The sequence below is a fragment of the Phaethon aethereus genome, assembly GCF_964289735.1.
Source record: "Phaethon aethereus genome assembly, chromosome: 20".
Taxonomy (NCBI): domain Eukaryota; kingdom Metazoa; phylum Chordata; class Aves; order Phaethontiformes; family Phaethontidae; genus Phaethon; species Phaethon aethereus.
Genome location: NC_138596.1, coordinates 1,948,509 through 1,971,235, shown reverse-complemented (window position 1 = coordinate 1,971,235; position 22,727 = coordinate 1,948,509). Strand labels below are relative to the sequence as shown.

The 22,727-nt window shown below is 42.0% G+C and overlaps 1 protein-coding gene across 1 annotated transcript in view; it reads right to left on the bottom strand.

The window, feature by feature from the left end:
- PNPLA7 (patatin like domain 7, lysophospholipase) overlaps positions 1-22,727 on the bottom strand; it is a 123,498-nt gene that overhangs the window by 53,701 nt on the left and 47,070 nt on the right. The window contains exons 19-21 of the mRNA XM_082009091.1: positions 20,749-20,862; positions 9,357-9,417; positions 6,940-7,089 (exon numbers count right to left, since the gene is read on the bottom strand). Coding sequence (XP_081865217.1) covers positions 6,940-7,089; positions 9,357-9,417; positions 20,749-20,862 — 325 coding nt within the window. The remainder of the gene's footprint in view (positions 1-6,939; positions 7,090-9,356; positions 9,418-20,748; positions 20,863-22,727) is intronic.

Sequence of the window (22,727 nt, the reverse complement as noted above, 5' to 3'; positions counted from 1 at the left end):
CTGAAGGAACTGGGGGTGTTCAGTCTGGAGAAGAGGAGGCTGAGGGGAGACCTCATCGCTCTCTACAACTACCTGAAAGGGGGTTGTGGTGAGGTGGGTGTCGGTCTCGTTTCCCAAGCAAGAAGTGATAGAATGAGAGGAAATGGCCTCAAGTTGCGCCAGGGGAGGTTTAGATTAGATAATAGGAAATATTTCTTCACCAAAAGGGTTATCAAGCACTGGAAACAGGCTGCCCAGGGAAGTAGTGGACTCTCTATCTCTGGAGGTATTTAAAAGACATGTAGATGTGGTGTTTAGGGACATGGTTTAGCGGTAGACTTGGCAGTGCTAGGTTAACAGTTGGACTTGATGATCTTAAAAGGTCTTTTCCAACCTAAATGATTCTATGATTCTAAATCCAAAGTAGAGGGAATTAGTTCATAAGCATTTCAAGACCTGAACTGGCTTAACCTGCCCTTCACTCCCGCACCTCTGCTGCTCCTCTATTTGTGCTGGTTGGACCATCTGTCTGCAAGGACCAGACCCAATGCTTGTGGGGTTTTGTACCACTTGATTTTTAACATTGGTAGATTCTTTGATCTGGTTCACGATTCAGCCTCACAAATAGTTGAGCTTGCACAACTCTGGATAATGTCATGGGATTAAGAGATTATTTCTTTCCCAGAAGATACTCATGTCATTGCATGCAATGAAGACAGCAAGGGAGAGAGGGCAGGTGAATTTTGAAAAAAGCATTCAACAGCAGAGTTACCATTTGTGTTCATTAATGTGTCAAAGTTATAAGCAAAATAGAAATGATATGTAGACCAAATATTCTTCCAGGATTTGTGACTTTATGACAGTGGTGGAAGTTAGTAGGTAAAGACAAACAGCCAGGAATGTAAAATGAGCTGAAGAATACAATAAAAATGTCAAGTTAAAGAGACTAGTGACAAGGAGGGAACAGAGTGCTCCACCTCTGCATTTGCTTGTTACCTCCCCATACCTGGTCACTGAGATCCAAGAACATCAGCAGGAGCTTGGAGTGCACTGTACTGATCTGATGCACTGGGGGAACATGTTCTAAGGGGAAACCATTAAAGCCAGTGACCCAGCCAAGCCAGAACACCTTGTATACAAGGTGAGAGGCAGACTTCGTAGAGCTGGGGTACATCTTTATGTTAGTGAAGGTGAGAGCTACTTCATCCACAGGTATCTTGAATGCAGACAACACATCCCCATCAAGCATCAAGCTTTGGAGAGGCATATCACTTCAGAAATCATGTCCACTTACCTCACTTTTGTGTGTGGAAAAGCAGCAGTACGCACCACATGACACAAACACATGTGTACAGGCAGAGACACAGCTGTGCAGGCTCAGGAGGAGTCTGTCCAGCATCCCCTCTGCACACCGGCAGTGTGGGATGAAGACGCCCAGACCCTTATTCATTCCCAGCACATAACATTGTGATGCTTCCAACTGAAGCAACTCTGTTTTGCTTCAGAAATAACAACCATCTGCTCTACAATTCCCGTTTCTAGCAAGCTCCCAATTAATCAACCATTAAATAACCCTCCATTAATGTGATCAAGAACAGCAACATATGTGTTCTCAAGTGCATAAAAACCAAATGACCAAAAGCGTTACTTAAACTAAACTACTGAGAGCAATGAAGTAATAAGAATCATTCTCAAGTACTTACCCCTCAAACAGCCACACCAGCAGGCAGGAATGTCCAAGATGACGTGCTAGTGCATCCTCAACACGCATTATCATAGTGACACACCATCATCTAGTGATGCTCTCTCCACACCTGGCATCAGCCTCGCAGGTAATTTACAGCTGCTGCTGGCATTATGAAAACATCCCTCCATCCTCCAGCAGCTGCCTGCACCCTTCAGGGACTGTTCTCTTTCAGGAGGATTAGACACAGGGTGAACAGCTCAAAGTTAAGAACATAGGAGAGGTGATACGAGGTAACATTAAATATTTATCTAGAGCCCAAGTGTCTCTCTGACTGCGACCAGCAGCAGATTGCTGGGGAAGAGCATTAGAGCAAGGAAAACTTAATGACATTCTGTGAGCCTCCAGCAATTCGCAGTTCATGAATTCCTCAAGCCAGAGGTGGTGACTTTTAATAGCCCTTGGGGGATTTTTCTTTCTGTCAACTCCCTGGGCTTCTGAGTCTCAGCTTTTATGTGCTTTAGGGGAGAAAACACAGCACGGCAGCAGTCTTACCCCCAGGCATAGACGATCATGATTCATGTGGAAACCTCGTGGAGCATCTAAATTGGTACTCCAGAGTCGTCTGTTTTTCAGTACAGAACTACAAACCCATGAAAGGGAAGCAAGGAGAAAAAAATGCTGGCAGATATCAGGGTCTAGTTCTTTTTATCTTTTAAGAAGGTAAGGCACTTAAGAAAAGGTTGATGCAGCCCTTCAGCAAGGCTTCCAAGCTCAAATCCTGCCCCGGTAAAGAGACATAAGTATCACGCAAGTGACGTAACTCTTCCTTTCTTTCCAAAGATAAGCATGGCACTCACTTTTCTATTTTTTTTTTTCCACAGAACACCAATTTCCTAAGATGCAAAGGAGTGGGAATACAGATATCCTAGTTCTAAGTCTAGTAAAACACGGTCAAAAAGTTGCCCAGAGAAGTCAGAGGCGCAGAGGCCAAGAACTGGTCTCTGATGGTTAGAAATGGTTACAAATCCACCTCACCTGTAAAAAACACTCACACAAAAAGAAGCATCCAGTACAAAATGCACTGTGGAAAACTTTTAGCACAGCAAACTTATTTTCCTGGACTTCTTCAAAAGAGAATTTATATTTGGCCTAATAAAAGTCTACAAAGTTATGTATCAAAAAGAGACACAATCGATAAACGAGTTTGATGTCCCAGTGTCAGAAGATCCCACCCAGCAAAAAATACCAAGTTGTGCCAGGGTCCAGGCACCACATTAAACACTTCACATTTAATCCTAATCTGTGTGTAAAGAAGGGAAACTCAGGCAGAACTACAATTAAAAACTCCAATAAATTATTAGTAAAGATATTTCAGTGAGCTTTCCAATACATTCTACATTTTTAGAAATGGAAAGCTTATATTTAAAGGGCAGAAAGGAAGGAAAGAGACACATATGTTGGATTTGAATCCCCTTCTACTTCAGTTTCAAATTATATACCATCAGAGGGCTCCCACATATAATCAGAATTTATAATCAGAATTTGCATAGCCATGTGGTGTCATTTAGCTAGTCTCAGTAAAAGAACGAAAAAATAGTTAGGCAAATACTTTTAAAAAATCTGAATACTGCAGAAGAGCTTTTTGATAAGAGATACTCTCAGCTCTACCAGGATTAAGGGGAAAAAAACACATTAATAATAAAAAGAGACATCATGGACCTTTACCAGAATTCAATCAGCACGATTATCCTAACCTGAAATTTTGCACAGCACTAAAACTTGCCCACCTTCATGTCACTCCAGGTCAGAAGTGGAAAATTCTCTCCCTGCTTTTTGGAAGTTTTGTATTCTACATCCTTTTCTTTGGAGACCCGAAGATCAAGATTCAAAGAAAGAGCTTTCACACTGAAGCGTACAAGCAAATGGAGTGAGGGAGCAGTGACGTAGCTGCCGGTTCACCATGCAGGACTTTCCTGCTCTTTCCTTAATCCTCAGATCTTATTTTGCATTTATACCTGTCTCAAGCTGAATACAGACTCATGTAGAGTTATTGCTGCCAGATGCCAAGTAACTGCTTCACCGTCCAGCTTTTAACAGAACAAACACCATAGAAACATGAACATCCCTCAGTATTTAATTGGGACACAATCACACTGTCTGGAAACAATATCTGAATTATCATAAATCACAGAAACATCAAATCTCAAAGAAACAAGCACAAGTCGGTTGGATAAAGCTGTGGGTGATACCACACGTTGATGCTCCCTGAGTGAAAGATTCCAAATACTTTTCCAGTTCTTGTGGACAGTATATACTAATTCATGGTGTTATGAAGCTTCCACTATCAGACTAGATACTCTATTTGTCATTTTTTTTATACTCTAATAAGATGGAAGCAGCTAAAAATTACCCCCTAAAACCCTGTTAAATAGATTAACCAGCTCCAGCTCACAGCACTGCCAACAGCCTTCTTGTGCCAGCTCCAGGAAAAGAAAAACCATCCTCTAATCTAATTTTGCAGGCTGTGTCACAAGCCAGTCTGCATCCCGACGATGCTCCCTGGGATGAGGGGCAGCCTGCAGCAAGGGCAGAGTCCCCCCATGACTGGCAGCAGCTGATCGCCCCTGTGCTCGTACGTCAGTACGGTTCCTGCAACGCTCTCGCTATTACTGCCTGCGTCCTCCCAATTTCTTCCATCCTCTTGTCTCCAACCGGCAGCAAGGGGATTGGAGGCATCACTGCAACATTCATCTAAGTTAATACTAACAGGAAGAGTAAGGAATTTTCTAAAATATATTAAGTTGCAAAAGAAAGCTAAAACCAACTGCGCTCACCCCACATGCTAAGGCTACCCTTCACTGCTCTGGAACATACTTCAAGCTCAGAGCAATGACACAATGTGGATCAAATGTTAAGTCGAGTGTTAAATGCCAACATCTGATTACAATTTGCAATTAAACAAAAAGTTTGTTCTAGAAAAAACAAAAGAACAAACAACAAAAATATACTAATAGCAGCAAATCTACACAGAGAAACCCCTTATTTTCAAAATTAGGAGCATATACACTGAAAGAGATTTCCTTAAGAGAAAGATTTTCAATGAAGCCTTCTCAAGCATATTAAATAACACCTCTCATTTCCATAAAGGCATTTAAGGTCTAACCGCAGTTCACACCCAAGCCCCAAGTGCTAATTAGCCTATGTGAAAGTCAGAAGCAGGCGGCACAGCCACGACGCTCCAGCTGCTCGCCAAGGCCCTAATGCACGTAACGTTTCAAATTCCCCATGTGTAAAATGGGCTCAGCTCTAATGGTCACGTGAATACCAAAACAGTCTAAAAATAAACCGAAGTTTTGCTTCACAACACTGACTTTACTCATTCCATTTTTTGATGCAAGAAGTCAGAAGAAAAATCATTCAAAAAACCAGCCCCTTCCCTTATAGCAAAGCACCACCTGGCACATGGCTCAGAGCATTTTGTCACACACCAATAAGAAATACCCAAACAATTTATAGCCGTAGTATAAAGGAGAAAATACAAAAGCTACCAAAAAAAAAAAAAAAAAGAGAATGCTGCTTCTGCTAAACAATTAAAAAAAAGCTTGCGTGAAAAAACCCTCAGCACTGTACAGTATGTAAACACACAGAGTGAAGCATGGGCAGAAGGTTAACCACTGTCTCGGAGCGTTATGGGGCTGAATATGCACTAGGCTGACCCGAGGAACAGAGGCTATCAAGGCCAGGGAGCTGGCTCTACCAGCTGTGTTTTGAACCATATGGCTAGCTGTGTTTTCACACAACACTTTCCTCTTCCCACTTCAGCCGTCTGCTCTATTTTGGCAAGAACTTCAGATGCCAAGGTTGTATAGTACCATCTATAGCTGCGAAGCACTACACAGACATCAGTTTAGGAAAAGAAAAGAAAAGAAAAAAGAAGAGTGAACAAGGAAAGGCCAAGTGATCAAAACAAAGCCCCTCATTTGTTATGTCCTAGTTGCTTTTAACTAGAGTGGTTCTTTTTATTCTGAATAGTCCATCTACCTACTTAAGTTTCTGTTTGTTTTACTTACAGGCTCCTAGTGCTGTCACACACCAAAACAAGCTGGCAGCAAGCCATAAGAAGTACCCATTAGCGATATAGATCTGAGATCTGGCTGAGATCTCTGCTCCCTTGCAGATGTAAACTTCTTCTGCCGTCTTAAAATAAGAGGAATCTTCAAATGCCCACAAATTAGTACTCACTGTAACACATCTCCACCATAAGCTGCACAGGAATTCTTATTGCAAAAGGTGATAAGAGTTCAAGCATCAACAGCTTTTTCCCGGGCGTGCTCACCTAGAAGATTTTCTAAGCAGGATAATAAGGGCCAGCTCCAGCTACCCTTAAGGTCAAAAAGAAAATAACCAATAAATATAAGTGGTTATACCTCCGGCATCATGTAACCTGTACTTTTCAAAATAATAAGCCATAAGATAGCAGACTATCAATTCATCAAAGGACTACAGGACATTTACTCAAGACATCTGTGATAGTGTATGACGATGAGAAGAGGATGTTCAGGAAATGTCAAACTGTAGTATTAAGCATGAACTGAATTGTGAATTGAATATATGGTTTTGTGAGCAACTGGAACTTGCACACACAACTTCACCAATGGATAAAGCAATTAATGACTCAACTGTGAGCTGAATACATGGTTTTGTGAGCACAAGACAGACAAACAAGCTGGCAACAAATGAGACAATGATTTAAGACTTCAGTTTGGACTTCCAGTGCCAACCTGGGTCTCCTCCACAAGCCTCTTCCATCAAGTCTTATGCTTGCCACCCTCTGCACTACCTCAACAAAACAAAACTGCATAAGAAATCCTTTGCTGGATGAAGCTGTACAATTGAGGAAGCCTGAGAGACTCTCATACATGACAGACACAGACTCAGACAGGCACCGTGGGAACTGGTGGTGGGATTTGTCCACTGGAGCGCCTGCAGCCTTAGAAGTGCTGACGGCAGCCAAGGCAAGAGGCCAGACAGATTGGCTGATACTTCAGAGTCATGAAGGCCACAAGGTTTTCCACTAAAATTAAATACATATTAGGGATGGGAAGAGAGAAGCCAGAGGTCATGAAAAAGGCTGATTCTGAGTGCTGTACCACTGCCCCTCCTAACACAACATGAACCCACCTTTGACTAATGACAGGTACCTGGCCGTACCTCTCTAAGAAGATAAGCAGCATTTCTTTCGCATGATGCAGTAACGTGTAAACGCTTCTTACCCACAGAACTGAGAGCATGCTTGAGCTCCAGAGTAAAAGCTGTAAGTGGCACCTCTTCAGACACCGGCATAATTGCTACTGTGGAGAGATTGCTGGCAGGATTTCCAGCATCCCACTTGCTACTCGAGCTGTGTAAACCAAGAGGATGACCTGTTTGAAAAGAAAAAAATTGCCATCAGCCAACCCAGCAAGCTAGATGTTCTTTCATTATTTTCAACTGTCAGGCAGCGAGGAAAGTGTCACTGAATTGCTTAACCTAAGATAAATGTAACATCTTCCACATCACATAAAAGGAAAGAGTTCCCACATATTTCATTCGTAAGAGGATGAAGATCAATTTCCATTATTTTTGGCTGCTGACATAGCATGTGTGGGTAAAAAAGTCAGGCAATGTTAAAAATATCTGGATGTCAGAAACAGCTTAAACACAATGTGCATTTACCTGACCTGTTAAGAAAAAGATAAAAAGGCACTCTGAATCACTTTGAATGAACACAACTTTGGGACAGGCATTGATTCAGCCCAGAAGAGGAACTAGCTTAAATAACAAAACCCCAAAACCTGCTGCCAGTATCAAAATATTCCAAAAACTAACATTCCCTTTTTATGGTATTCCCGATCAAGGAAATAATACCTGTTTTCAACAGAAGTTCCCATAGGGAATGTGTATCTCCACCTATTTTCACTTCTCTCCAAGAGCAGAAAATGGGGAGTTTTACAGGTATGTGCTTAGGATTACTGAAATAAAATATGGAATCTCTGAAGTAGCTGCAAAGTAACTGTGGAAACATCTCCAATATAATATGGTAAGCTGAGTAAGGACAAAGTGTTAGGGCAGAGGAGAGCATTTTTTGACAGAAGCATGTGATGCATGTCACACGGATCTCCCTAGAACAGGAACAGATCAATGATAGGGGTGTTCTTTTTATTTTGGTACTATTTCTTTTCTCTTTAAATAAGCCTTCTCAGACAACCTTACATTGCTGCTGATGCCTATCAACTCAGCTCTAAGTACAGAATAAACTTAGTGTCATCTACGCTAGGATTTAGGTCCTGCTTATCGCATTTCACCCAGCAAAGGCCTAAGATGTACCATGAAGATGAATTATTGAGATGGACATATGGAAGTACTTGATATGCCATACGAAAACTCATTCAAAACCTACATGCAAGATTGACAGTACACTGCAGGACACAAAGAAATATCAGATAAACCTTTTTCAAATATATTCAGCAATTGACTTATTCATTTCAAGTCTTCTAAAATAACTCTGCACAGAAGATTAAATCATTTTTCCACTCTTTTTGGCAATCTTCAAGAAGATATTTGTAAGTTCAAACAAGTTGCACATCACTGCTCAGCTCCTTCATCCCCACCAGTCCTTCCCCCTCAGAACTTCAGCAGCAATTTGTTGATTGAACTCCTATTACTGTTACTAATTTTCCTCCCATTTTCTCCAGACTGCATATTGCCCTATTTCCCAAGGGGTGTGGACTCTGCCTGAAGCCACAAAGGCATTTCAGCACACACAAAAGTTTAAACACAATTTAATTTAATAATAAATAATTTAATAATCAAATAATTTAAGTACAATCACTAGAGATTCATACACAACTGATTGTGTACAGAAAGCTGAGCATGTAAAGAAAGAGCGAACTTTGAGATTCTCTTCCCAAAACTGCTCCAAAACATGAGAGTTGGCTACCTCATTTTCAGCCTCCTTGGAAAATTGCTAAAACAGCAATAAAAGCAATGCCATAGAACGCCCACATTAAAAAAAAAAAACCCACCCACAAACCAACAAACCACAAACAGCAAAGAACCTCACAACACTCAGCAGTTAACGTGCATCTGTTTTCTTTTAAAAGCTGCCCAAGAAAACAAACTATATGGAAAATTTCCTCCTACTCACTTCAATTCAGTCAGTAAATATACTTTGTTTTACCTCTGCCACATACATAAAGCTGAAGAACCAATCCATAGCAGACCATTTCCTCTCAGACAATTCATTAAGAGAATGCAAATACAGACATTAAGTGAGTATACATGCAGATGCCACTCAGCACGACTCTTTGATTCAAGTCCACTATAGCTACTAATTCCAGTGCTCCCTTTGAGCTCTTCTCTTGCGAGAAATTTCAAGGAATTTCCCCTGCACGTATGCAGCGGTACTACTCTTCTATCTCAATTGCAAATCATTCCATTCCCACACTTAATTAGCCATGCTTCACCAAGAAAAAAAATTAAAAATCTACACATATATAATAAAATCATCATCCACTTGTGACAACAGCTGAAGTCTTTAGAGATGAATTGTCTTTTCAAGTATGCACTTTCTGTTTCCCGATTTCACAATGTAAATCTAGCTGCAAGGAAGCACCAGCATCAATGGGAGTAGTCCAGGAATGAGTCTTACCTCCCTGCTGAAGACTGCCAAGAATCTTCTCGCCCAGCAAGTGAATAAGTCTAGTCACAACCTAGCCATGGGAGGGAAAGAAAAAGAAAAGAAACAAACATTCAGGCAGAATGTACTAAAATAGTGCATCTAAATGGATGCTTTCAAACTTTTGTAAGGTATTATCTCAAGTTGAACCATACAGAGATAAGGTTTTATAATCGTAACTTCATTCCTGGCTGTAACATACGGTGAGCGATTATTTGTCTTGATCTCTTTTACCTTATTTTACTCTAATCTGGAATAACAAGAAAACAACAAAAAAAGCCAAAACCAGGCAGTATTTAGCTTGCTTTGGGAACAACAACAAAAAAAATCCAATTATTTTGGAAAACATGTCTAATCATATCTTTTCTCCTCTTTTCCTCTGCAGCGTGCTTGCACCTCTCGGTCACTCTCCCTGTTCGGAGGCTGTGGCACACCTCCACCTTCTCCAGGTACAGAAGGCTCGGGTCTGCACTCAAACAGATCTTGCTTCCGCCTGAGCCCCTGTGAATCAGTCAATGTTTACAGTAACCATCTTGAATAAAAGGGTAACTTTTATTATATAATAGTTATATAATTATACTATATATATTTATTATATATAATATATATTACATATATTTTATATATGTATATATTATATATTATATAAATAAAAGGCTACTCTAAACACCTGTAGAATCAGCACAAACTATCTAAGAAATTGCTTGCCCACTCAAATCATGTTTGCATGGTTCCTTTGAAAGGACAGATTTTTTTCCCAGCTTTTTCCCCCCAATGGGACTTTCATCAATATAAACCAATATTCAAATAGCCAGGCATATCTGAAAACTGACAATCTTATCTCCAACATTAACAATCCAGAATTCCCAACAAGTGCTGTAGCAGAAGACTAATAATTGCCACACCAAGGAGTGGTAGTCTTGGAAAATGCACCATTTATTCTGAAAAGCTAGGCACAAATGTTTTACCAAATAAGGAAAGAGAGATTTAAATGCATTAAGAATTAATAAAGCAATTATTAGATATGGTCCCCTAGACAAATACCTCTAATCTTCAGGACAAAAAAAAATAAAACAAAACCCACAACAACAAGAGCTCTCCAAACTCTTAACAAGCTAAACAAGCAGCAGCTTGGGTTTGGAGGAGAGACGCTGCTGCCCTAAGAACAAGCGCTTCAGGATGCATCTTTCAAATAAAAGACCACGTAAGCATCAAGACAGGTCAGCATACCCATCAGAATCATTTATATATAGTGCTTAAAAAAAACCACCAAATGATAAATTGTCCCAGACAATGAAACTTCAGAGCTTTAATAAGCACCAATATTTTTTAAACATCTGTAGGAGGAAGGGAGAAGAGCAAACAGGGAGCTTCCAACACAGTGCGACTTAGAGCAGAGCAAGGAGCTAAACAAAGTTATTTGAGCAATTTCTGTCCCACAGCCGTAACTGCAAGTTCCTGAAGATGCCACATCACCCATCTGCTCATCCAAGATCACCTCCTTCAAAGTTTCTCTGATTTGCACCAATAGCAGACACGATCGCCCATACCCGCTTTGCCGAGACACCGATGCAGCGCAACCGCTGCCACCAACAAGCGATGGCGGAACGACAGCAGCTCCCAACAGCAGGCGAGCTCTCAGCCTCCTTCCCCGTCCTGGAAGCTCAGCCAGGATCTAAAATGCTTCCGTTTGTCCAAAATATAGCAAGAGCTGACAAGCACCCAGCGGGCTCGTTACCACTTCAACAATGCCAAGATCTGCGGTTCTGGGATTCAATAAAAGGCGCTGGGTGTAGCTACAGAAAATTGCCCCAACTACAGGGAGCAGGGAGGGAAAGAGGGAATTCTTAATAAAAATTATGAGACTGATTGCCCTTCCTACGGGAGATAGCCTGCCTCGGAGAGCGTTCGCTATACCCAGCTCACATGCAACCTGTATCTGCAGACTAAGACTTGACTTAAACAGTTTTGGAAGGTGTTATGAACAATTTACACTTCTGAACCATTTCATAAACGTCAGAATTTTAATTACTTACTAAAACCATCTCCTGTATTTATAACTTTTTCTGCTTCACAGACAGCTAAGGAGAGCTCCAGCTAAGTTAAAGAAAATGTCCAAGGGTAATGACGGAACTAAGAATAGAACCTTTTGGTCTCATTTTCCAGTTGGCTGCTCCTATTACAAGGAAATATTATTGGTCTTGTTTGCTAGAGCAAACCTTACAGCCTTGGTACGTACAGATATGGAAAATTATTTCCCCAGTGACTTTGTAAGACAAGCAAATTGCTAACCATAACGGGATGAGTCACTCTGTCGCAGTCATGGCAACGTCGAAGGAACATCAATCTGGGATCGGAGCTAAGCATTGGCCTGAAATTTCCTTGCAGTTTTACACAACATACATTAGATTTTCTTTCACAAAAATGCAATGTTTTCCTTTAAAAGAGACTTGTGCATCCGTCTGAGGGAGAAGTCAATACAAACCACATCTCTCCATCGACAACAGACCCAACCTTCAATGATCAACCTACTGTGCAGGGCAGCCAGAGCAGCTTTCAAATAATTCAGTACAACTGGGGAGAATTCAAAACCAACAGACAAAAAAAATCATCACCATCCTTCAGGTTTCCAAGCATCTTTATTCTAAACCCCTCCTAGTAACAGGGCACAAGAAGGAGCAGCACAGCTCGATACAGCTGAGACTATGACAAGGAGCCAGAGGACGTGAGAGAGGACCTGGGGTGGCACAGAGAGGGCTGGTTTAGCTTGGGGAGAAGGAGGAAGCAACCAGAAATCAGCTCTTGGGCTAAGAGGTCTCAGAGAGGGATTGAAAGGAAAGTTATTCCAAGCGTGCCTGGAGGAGATGGAGGCAGGAGAAGGCAGGTAACAGGCCACTGGCAGGAGGGTACCTCAGCACGGACACCTGGGCAGTGATTCAGCCGTCACTTATTCCCACCCTACCTATTTAGCTGTATTTCATAGGAAAAGCTCTGGGAGCTGGCAGTGAGGGTTTGGGCAGAGGGGGAAGGCAGGCGCTCTGGCAGCGCTGCTGGGCAAACCAGGCTGACCTGGAAGAGACACTGAGTTTTCAATACTGCGGAGGTGCGGTGTGCCATACGGCCTCCGGCGCCGTCCCCGGCGCAGCTGAGCCAGGGACAGGCTGGGTACTGTTTTTCCAGAAGTAGGCAAGACTTCCAGCCCCTCTCCCACGCGAACGCCAGTCTTTCCCAGGCACGGTGCGAGAGCGCAGCGCGCTTCCCAGACATCTGTACATGCAAAACTGCCTCATTTCCACAGTGTCACCGTCACCCAGGGCTAGACAGCCTTCACAGCACAGTCGGAAGCGTCTGGTGTGCTCATCCCTACGGCACATCCTGAATTTTACAGTCTCTTCTAGCACCCATCCACCCAGCCCTGCAAACACATACGCCGCTCTCCACAGCCACCGAGCCGCAGCCCAATCCACTGGCGCAGAACCAGGCGGTTTGGCTTCAAGGTTTGAAGAAAAAGCTGCACTGCAAAAAGGCAGCGAGTTGGAGTCCAGACTTCTCCAAGAACAACAGGAGGTTTGTAAATTAGGGGAGAATCATTAATTGCCTGCAAAGTAAATGCCACTTTTTGACCCCTTGTACTAGGGAAAGCGCCAAACTTCTTTCTGTTTGTAAGGAAGTCGAATTTATCGTTCCTCACGATTAGAAACCAGCAGCGAGCAGATCCTGCTCAGTTAATCACAGTTAATCACTTCAACCAAAAACGAGAGGCAGAAACATCGATTAGGCACTCCTGTTGTAGGCCAGGCGTGAGCAGAGCGGTGCCGTTGAAATTGCCACAGCGCAGGTTAAACTTGTCCTTGTGACACGGAGCGCGCTTTCCGACCCGCTGCTGCCGTCTCAAGCTGTGAAATGACTCAGAAAGGTCACAAGGCTTTGCCAGCAACCTAAATATACACCTATAGGGTCTTGCAGCGGGAGTCTGGGCTCCAGAGCCTTGGGTCTAAAGACTCAAGGTCAGTTTTTGAAGTTTGACTGAAGGTCAAACTTAAAAAAAAAACAAAACACCCAAACAAAAAACACCCACAACACAGAAAAAAACCCACCAAAGCAAACAAATATTTACCCTCCTGAGCTTATGCAAAGAAAACTAACCTTACAGGGCTAACCACCTGAGCATTTCTCCATCTCAAAAGCTACGTGGGATTCCAGGTGCATCAGTACCATTCTCCAAAAGCCCTGAAACCCCTCCTGCTCTCACAGATCCTACTGCAACTGTAAATTAATGAAACCTGTCCCAGAGCAGGCCATTCAGTTGAGACACATTTTGCAAGGGAAATACAATGTTGTTTCTCTTCCTTCCACCTCCTCACCTTTTCAGATTAACTCGTGAGAACACTTTTGTGCAGGGCAAAACGGGATAAAGAGTATTTCTCTTTCTCAAATGGCGTTAGAGAGCACTTTCCTCAGCACAATTCCACCTCTCTGACCCAGCTTACCACTTACCACCTCATCTACCTAGAAACATGTCTTCCTGGCTGGTTCTGAATCAACTCCATCCCCTGTAAGACCCACTCGAGCTCTCTTAGCAGCCTCCAATCCAATCCCCCCAGCTCCCCCGTATTGAACATAAAACTCTGCTGCTGCGTCTGCTACAGAGAAGGCTCTGGGAAACCATTAATTTTCCCTCTGCTTAACTACTGTTAAATTACTCAACAGACCTGCAGCCTCTGCATTGCAGGGTAAGAACTAAACTTCACGTTCCCAACGGGGCTGCCTTTGCCTACTTCAGGATGACCGATTCCGGTTTCAAAACAAACGTCCTTCAGGGATGGGACGGGGCGGCATTACAGCTCTGCATCACCTGCCAGCGACGGTGCAAGCGCACGCTGACTACTCTGTCCATCTCCAGTCTTAGCTGCTACCCTGAGCACCACTTGCTTCACAGCCACTGTACTTCCCACACCGAGTGGTTATGGTCACTCTGCAGTGTTGTGTTTCCAATAATCCTTTTAAATATTTCAACCTATTATCCACACCTGGCTAATCTTCCAAGGCTGGGTTCTAGTTAAAGCTTTTGTTCCCATTCAACAATTGTTGCTTTACAAGAGGCCCTTTTGAAAGTGATTTTCATGAGATGTCAGTTGTAAAACATTTTCCTATGAATATTCATCTCATTCGGTGAATAGTGTGGATTGCCTGGCAAATTGACTATCTGCTAATAGACAACAATGGGACCAAACAAAGCTTCTTCCCATCTTAGCTAACTTTCAACAAAGCTGATTTAGAGAAATCACAAGATCTACACCAATATCCAAATTCACAGTAACAATTAATTGATGTAAGAGGTACTGTGTAGTACAAATCCCTCTTTATTAGAAGAGGAGAAACATAAGAACAAAACCAAAACAATACGTTCATCAACTCTGCTCCACACTGCGCTGAGGTTCAGGTTTAATTGTATGCTATTTTAAATCTAAGCAAAACAGCTCCTGTGCAAGAAAGCCACGGGCCAGTCCCTAGGAAGGGCAGTACCATCCCCTGCCAGCGGCATCTTCTTGCAAGTCCCTGGTTTAGGAACCCAGCCTTGGAGAAAGCAGGCAGGGAGCAAGCCTGACATGCCAGTTTGGATCCTGTACAACCAACAGATACACAGCCCTACAAATCGGAACGTGGTTTTCCTTCCGAGTCTGTTCCTATCCTCTCTAGTGGATCCTCTACCACCGCCCAGATCCAAGAGACCAGTATTCTCGCAGTGAACATGGCTTGCAGGCGAGCTAAGGACTTTCTCCAGTGATTTTGAAGTTTAAAAATAAGGTACTAAATAGCTAAGCCTTTAAAACTTCAAATCAGTCATCCAGTAGGCCACCTTTAAATTAAATATGTTAAATAACAATTTATTGGTGCCTTCTTAACAGGCTATTATAGACCTTCACATACATATGTGATTTATTTAAAGGACATGTAAAAAGGGCTTTCTACCACAGAGACCCAATGTGAATAAGCTAGCATGGAAAACAGGGCGACCAAGGGTCTTCTGTTCTACAAAGTAAAGGCAATTGTGATAAAATAGTAATAACAGCCATTTTATCTATACAAATTGACATAATAGCAGGTTCATTTCTGTAGAGCTCTTCCCAGGAGTTGAGTTTATTCTCTACCAGCTTTCTTAAGGTTTTTTTTGAGGGACAAGGGAGGAGGAGAGGTAAATTAGATCATCAACTTGAATAAAACCATGGTGTTATTGAAGCTTTACAAGGCCCCAGACCAGATAAAACACTCTGCTTGTCACAGAATCAGGGAGGCTTAGCAAAGGGTCTCCGATTAAAACTTCCGACAGTTTGAGAACCACCGTGACAAAGCAAATCTTAAACGCTCACCCGCAACGATTTCTGGCAGCTCTATAAATGCCGCTAATGCGTACAGAAGAACTGAAGCTCTAACCTGGGGCTCTTTGAGCTTGTAATGTTTGTGATCAATTGTGTCTTGGAGAAAAATGTCAGTCTTGCATCACTGCTATGACTAAGCACTCACTCCTGCCTGCCTTGTGTTGGGCAGCTACAGTTATCCACCACGCTTCTGCTCAACAATTTTCTTCTCTCCTTTTCACATCCATTTCTTCTACAGTCAAAGAAAACTTATTTTAATATAGGCCATGAGAACAAATATAGAAAAATCTAGAAGCATGGCCTCTCCTGACCTATTCTACAGTGCCACATCAAGCTTAAATAACGGGCATTCTGTATATTGTGCATCACGAAGGAAGCGTTTTGAAAAGAGGGTGCATTACTGAACTCACTTTGTAAGGCAGATAACCCTAGGGAAGGCTCCATCCACTTCAGAAAAGCTCTGGTTAAAATACGCATACAAAGATAGCAGGACTGTTCACAGTGGATGATGGGTTCTGAATATATTTAAACCCCAAGGGCAGAATTAGAGAATTAGAAGAAAGATGCAGAAAAACTGTATTTTCTGGCATGCATTTCTAGCATGCAAAAGTTTGTCTCGGTTAACCCCCCCACGTCTCCTAAGCAATTTCTCAGTGCAATTTCCACCAGCTACAGCAGGTCTAAATTTCCAGTTAGAATTACAAAAACAATCTCAGCTCAGTAGAGGCAAAGATAATCTATGAAATGCAATCCAAGTTAGACACTGATGTTAGAACATCTCTATAATCTGTTCACAAATTCTGCGCTCTTGCTGCTGCTTCGAAACCGCTTTGCAGTGCCAAAAATCGTGAGCTGATTCTCTGTCCTACTTTTCAGAACTGAAGGCCGCGATGAAAATAGAAAGAATCAATTCCCCTTTCGCTCCTGCAACTCTTAAAAGCTTCAAGCAGTATCAGAAGCAAGCACCGAGGCTGTCAGAGGAGCAAATGCTCTTGCTGGCTGAGTGCCCTGATGGTTCTGCAGGAGAGCTGTGGCCCTCAGGCATGAGTGTGAAGAAAACAAAGAAGAAGATTTGCACTGTGGAACACCTTCAGTTGGGAGTGTCTCTGATGCCATATCCAGAGCGACTCAGGGTTGGGATTTTGGGATGCTTTCCTGAGAAGCTTGAAGATGTAGCTTTGACTCTGCAGACTGAGCAGGAGCTAGAAGTCAACATCTGTCATTTCTGGGCGTGTATACTGAAAAATTGGCTGTTACTTATAACTTGAGATGAGATTCCCCATGCTCACCCATCTGTTTCATCCCTCAGAATAACAGCAGCTATAGTGGGTCACACCAAAGATCCCAGCAGACCAGCATCCTGCCTCCGACAGGACCAAAGCAGATGTTCAGGGGAGAAGACAAAACAGAGGGCAAGCATATGGTGCTTCCCCAAGCATCAGCTGTGCAATTTTTCCAGATTGTACATCACAGCTCAAGGAACTTGAATTACTGTACGGACTAACAGAGCATGATTTCCCTCATTTGACATTGTTCTCATCAGCAAGCACCACCCATGTTGACAATTTTCTTACTCATCAGGTAATATTTTCTTACAATGCATTCTAGAGTTCGATCCCTTTCTGGATCATCTACAAACACATCATGACTGGTAGAAACCATGCAGGATGAAGTCCCTCCACTAACTCCTAGAATTAGAGTTCTTCGCCCTTGACAGGAAATAGTATATCTCGAGGGTAACTAACTGAAAGGGTAATTCCATCTCAGAAACTGCCCGGTTCTTGGCTCTTAAGATACACACCATTTTGGCTCTACAGAGCCAACAGGAACACCAGAACAAAAGCAATTCTCCCTGGTGTGGGATTCCTCTGAACTAAGAGAGCATTTCACCTGACTCAGGGGACAAGCACCAATGTGTGGTTGCTATTGCACCAAGTGAGACCCGGGTTAACCTAACCCTACCAGTCAGTGGGGGAGCATGTGTTTGATGGAGGCAGAGATGCTGCTTTTTCTAAAAGGTAGTTTTCTGATTTGCAGAATTTTGCAGATTCACCACAGAGCTGAATCACAAGCTAGGTCTTGCTACCTAGTCAATTATTTCAAAGCTATTGCACCTGCTATCCCTCCATTACTTTATTACTTCTGGTTGGATGGGGAAAACATCATCATAAATCCTGTGCATAAATCACTCTAGTAGCATACCAAGAGAGAAAATAGGGCAGAGAATTCATTTGGCCCATCACTCTGCTCAGCACAAAGCACCACCTCAAACATAATATTTTAAGAGGTTATAAAAACAAGTAACAATCTTTTAGCCTTTCTAGGGAGTAGAATCAGCTTTTTCTTAATATCCAGCTGCTGCGATTTTAGTACGCTACCATTTGCTCTGTCCCAATATGGTGAGTAGCTTATGCCCCTTCTATCCGAATACAACTTTATACATTTGAAAATAGCCACTGTGTTTTCCTTTAACCTTTCACAGTCTTTTTGCCTTTATAGGTTAATACTTCTAAACACCATTTAGCCTCCTTTCTGTCCTCTAGACGCCCTTCATTCGATCTGCCTCTCCCTTCAAATGTGCTGCCACAGCCTGGTACTGAAGCTTTTCCAATATCACAAAGAACGCAAGGATTTCTTCACTCCAAAAACCATTCTGTTAACAGTTATTTTTTTCACAACTGCATGATGTTGTTCAGCCATGGTCAGTTTTTGATCTTCTAATGCCGGGATTCTTTTTTTAAGAAACTGCTACCCAGACCCTTTTCTCTGTATGCATTTTACTAGTTTTCAGCTCAGAAACCTCTCTCCAGTACACTCCTTTAACTTTAAAGTTGACTTTGTACCTTCTATTTGACTTCAAACTTTCTACCCTATTATCTTCCTCCATCACTTCAATTCTCTCTCACTTCTGTTCTTCCTCTCTTACCTGATGGACCTAGCAGACAAAAAAAGAAGACAAGAACTTTGAAATCATATAAAAAATACTTTATCTTAGGCTCTTAAGACAGTCTGAAGACATCAATCACTATAAATCATAGTTAAAGTCTATCTTACACTTCTCTTTCTAATTCTAACACTTGTTATAAAACCACCCAAGAGTAAAAGTGTAAGCTCTCACACTTCTGGTATCAGTTTAACATCTATCTTAGAATTTGGAGAACTCCAACAGCAGCAAAACTGTGTTTTTCCAACAACCTTTTTTTGCAATACATCTCCTTAAAAGATCTCTTTTAGCACTTTGTTTCATTGTAACTAACTAGCCAAACTATATGCAAGTCTAGAGAAAACTAATTCCGTGTTCAAAAGGGTCAGGAATTTGAGGCTGATAGGCTGCACTCTTTAGACACGGGAAGGCATTTGAACCCCAGTACAAATAAACTTTTTGAATTGTACTATAAATGTAACACTCAAAGCTCAACTTTAGCTGCAAAACAAAAAGATCCACATCCCCACAGAGAGCACTTTATGGGGGAAAACAATTCTGCCAACTGACAGAGTAGGAAAAGGGAAGAGAGAGAAGAGAGACGCTGAAATCAATTCTTGCCCCAGACAAGAAGGCAGAATTAGAACACAGCCTTTGTGCAGATCAGCATTCAAGGCGTTGCTGCGTGTTCAGTGCTTACTAGCGATTCACAGCTTAAATATTTACTGCTAACACTTTAAATCATCCACTACGTAAGGAGAAAGGTCATTTTAAATACCATCCGGCTCCTTTCCTCGCTTCCCGATCACTCACAAGGAGAGCGGTATTTAAAAGGGCAGCTCAAGACAGGAGGCCGTGCTGCCGGTACCCAGCTTGTGGCTACGTACAGGAGGTGCACACTGCTACCAGTTCATAAATCTGGGCAGGAAATCTGCTCCAGTACAGAGAACAGCAGAATCAGAGGATTATTCAATAGAGATCCAGAGAACAGGAGTGCCTTAACAGCCCACAACAGAAGCTCCAAAACACTTAACCAAAAATAATGCTTACAGAGGAATCAGGAAAATTATTTTTCATTGATATAACTTCTGAACACTTACTGCAGTGATGAAATTCTCCAAGCAATAATACTGACAAAACCCTCATGTTACAAAAAACTGGGGGAACACATGAATACAGGCTTTATATTTTACAGTAAAGATAAAAAATAAAATTAAAAAAAAAAATTTATTATGCATCCTAGGAAAGCAAAAGAATACAAGTTATTTGAATTGGGTTTATTACTTTTGCAGGTGTTTTTAAGAAATCTGGTAAAATAAGTATATGTCTTAAAGACAGCAAAAGGAAAAATCAGAAATAATTTGAAGTAACAGCATTAAAGAACTGCCTTTAAGGCTAGTGCAATGATTTAGTGCTTAGTGTAATGTCCCTGATGCACTTAGGGACAAAAGAATTAAATTTCAAGTCCGTCAGCCTCCAGATTTGCAAGAGAGAGGTATAATGTCAAGTGAATTAAAGAAGATGGATGAGTTGATGGATTCAAAGGGAGCCATCACAGTCTTCAGGACACAGACAGATCTGGCAGTTGCAAAATGAGGACAGACAGCCTAAAATGCAAGGAAGAGGAAAACCAGCCCCCAAATATCTATGCTCTGAAATAACGGTACATATAACCAAGCACTGACTTTGAGTCCCAGGGAGCAAGACAAATGCATACAACATTTTAAAGTGATTTTAGAAGTCAAACTTTCATTTACTATCAACCGTACTGTTTTCCACTTTGCATTTAGCAAATGTTTTTCCACTTTACTGCATTTAGCATGAACTTCTTCCAGATATACAAAACAGCCCTACAATAAAACACGCTAAAATTGATTAGAAGATAAAGGAAGAGAAGCTGGTAAAAGTCTGGTACAGATCAGATCAGGCAGACAAAGAGAACAAAATGTTTTCTCAGTATGCATCAATCATACAGAAAACCCAGAGGACTTGGTGCTAACAGAGAGTTTTAGCTCCTCAGACATCTTTTCAGATAGACAGAAAATACTTTTAATTTTCTTACCTGGGGGAATTTGCGTTTAATAGATGTCAGCGCTCCTTCTGGGAGTTTGGCAAGCTCTGAATCTCTGACTGCGTGTACCGTTGTGGCTCTAGGTTGATGGGTTAATGCCTCTACCTGAAAAAGTACATAGCCAAAACATTAAAGATAATTCACAACACGCAAAAATCAAAAGTCAGAGTGAAGGAACTGAAGGGTTCCCAAGAACCAGACTGCCACACTTGTTGCTCACGCACATTCAAACGCTTACAGAGGGAGTTACTGAGGGCACGTTCACCTGCACCAAGTATTAGCATCTATTTAATCCAAATCGCTCAGGCGCCCGCTCTGTTATCGGACAGTTTTTCACAGAACTAGAACCCACAGCACCAGACAGATGATATTACAAGAGCAAGTTTCGTCTGAGCTTTTGCAAGCTCTCACACACAGCGCATCTCCAGAGCGAGGATAAGAATGGATTGGAACGCTTGCCAGAACAGCCACCAGAGGACACAAGGAACTCGCCGTCACACCACGACTTACATCTCTTAATCCATCTTTAATCCATCATTTTTAGTTGTGATAAAGCCATCTACGGGAAAGGCAAATCCCACTTCTCTACTACTCTTTCTTTCTTCTTTCCTGAATGCCACCCTGAAATACTTTCATTTTACTTTCAGAAGCTGAAAGCCGACAACGTTGAAATAATCAATACTTCCTAAGAATTAAAGAAAGGGATGAGGAGCAAATCTGCACATTTTGGCCGGAAGTGAGCTTTGCTTTTCCAGGTTTTGGTTGGTGGGCTTGGTTTTTTGGTTTGGGGTTTTGTGTTTGGTTTTTTGGGGGGGGGGGGGGGGGGGGAGTGTTGGTGGGTTTTTTTACAGATGCATGGGTGCTATGTAAACAGGAAAACGTGTGACACTACACACCTACCTGAATAATGCACAATTATTTCACCCAGAAACATTTATTTTATTGAGAATTGAAGTTTAAAGAAGAAAATGATGGCGCAGTGGAACTTAACACAGAGATACTCTCCTTTACGGCGAGAACCTGACACAATATAAAAAAACCCGGGTTCAAAAATCCAGCTCTGCAAAACGCAGCTGTTCCCCGAATTCCCAACCGCACCATCTGCGGAGCCCGGACTCGCCACCAGCTCTTATTTTGTTTTGAAATGTAGAAATCAAATTCCCTGGTGAAATATCTTCACAGGCTTAATAAGCCAGCCCGCTAGGCGAGATGGCGTCACTCGGAGCTCGGGCGTTAGCTACAACATCTAATTGCTTAGAAACAGCCTGGTGCTCAGTTTTGCAAGTGTTGGCAATAGGCAATGTTTCCTGGGTTTAAAATCCATACATCAGTCGTTTCAAAAAACACGGTTGTCACTGTAGTAGCTGTAATTACTAGGGTTAATACACAAACAAAAAATTCCTCACTAACTGCAATTCATGGACACTTGGAATAAAAAGGAACGTGACTTTTCATTTTAAATTTTCCAGCAGAAAAGGAAACAGAAAATGTATCAGCTTCTAATCGTTTGGTTTGGGGTTTTTTGGGACGGTGGTGGGTTTGGTGGGGTGGGTTGTTTGTTTTTTGGTTGTGGGTTGGGTTTTTTTTTTGGTCAGAATTTGTTCCAAAGCGTATGTTTACAGCAAATTCCAACACAAGCAATGCTTTCATTACAGAACTAGGTGCTCAGACACACAAAAAGTTCATATATATAATGCACTGTACAATGGCTGAGCTCTGCCAGGTGCCCCGGCATGTACTTCTGCCCACAGTACAGGAAAATTAATTTAAAACACGCAACTCCGTGACCCTACTTCCAACAAGAGGGTGTTCTTGGAAGACTACAAGTGCGCAAAATGGACAATTCAGACAGCCAGAACACCTAGATCTCAAAAACTTGCAATTAGTCCAGAAAGCTGAGATCAGCCTGCTAATATTAACTCTAGCTAGTGCAGAAGAGTTTAATCAACACCAATTGCTATGCATGAAAA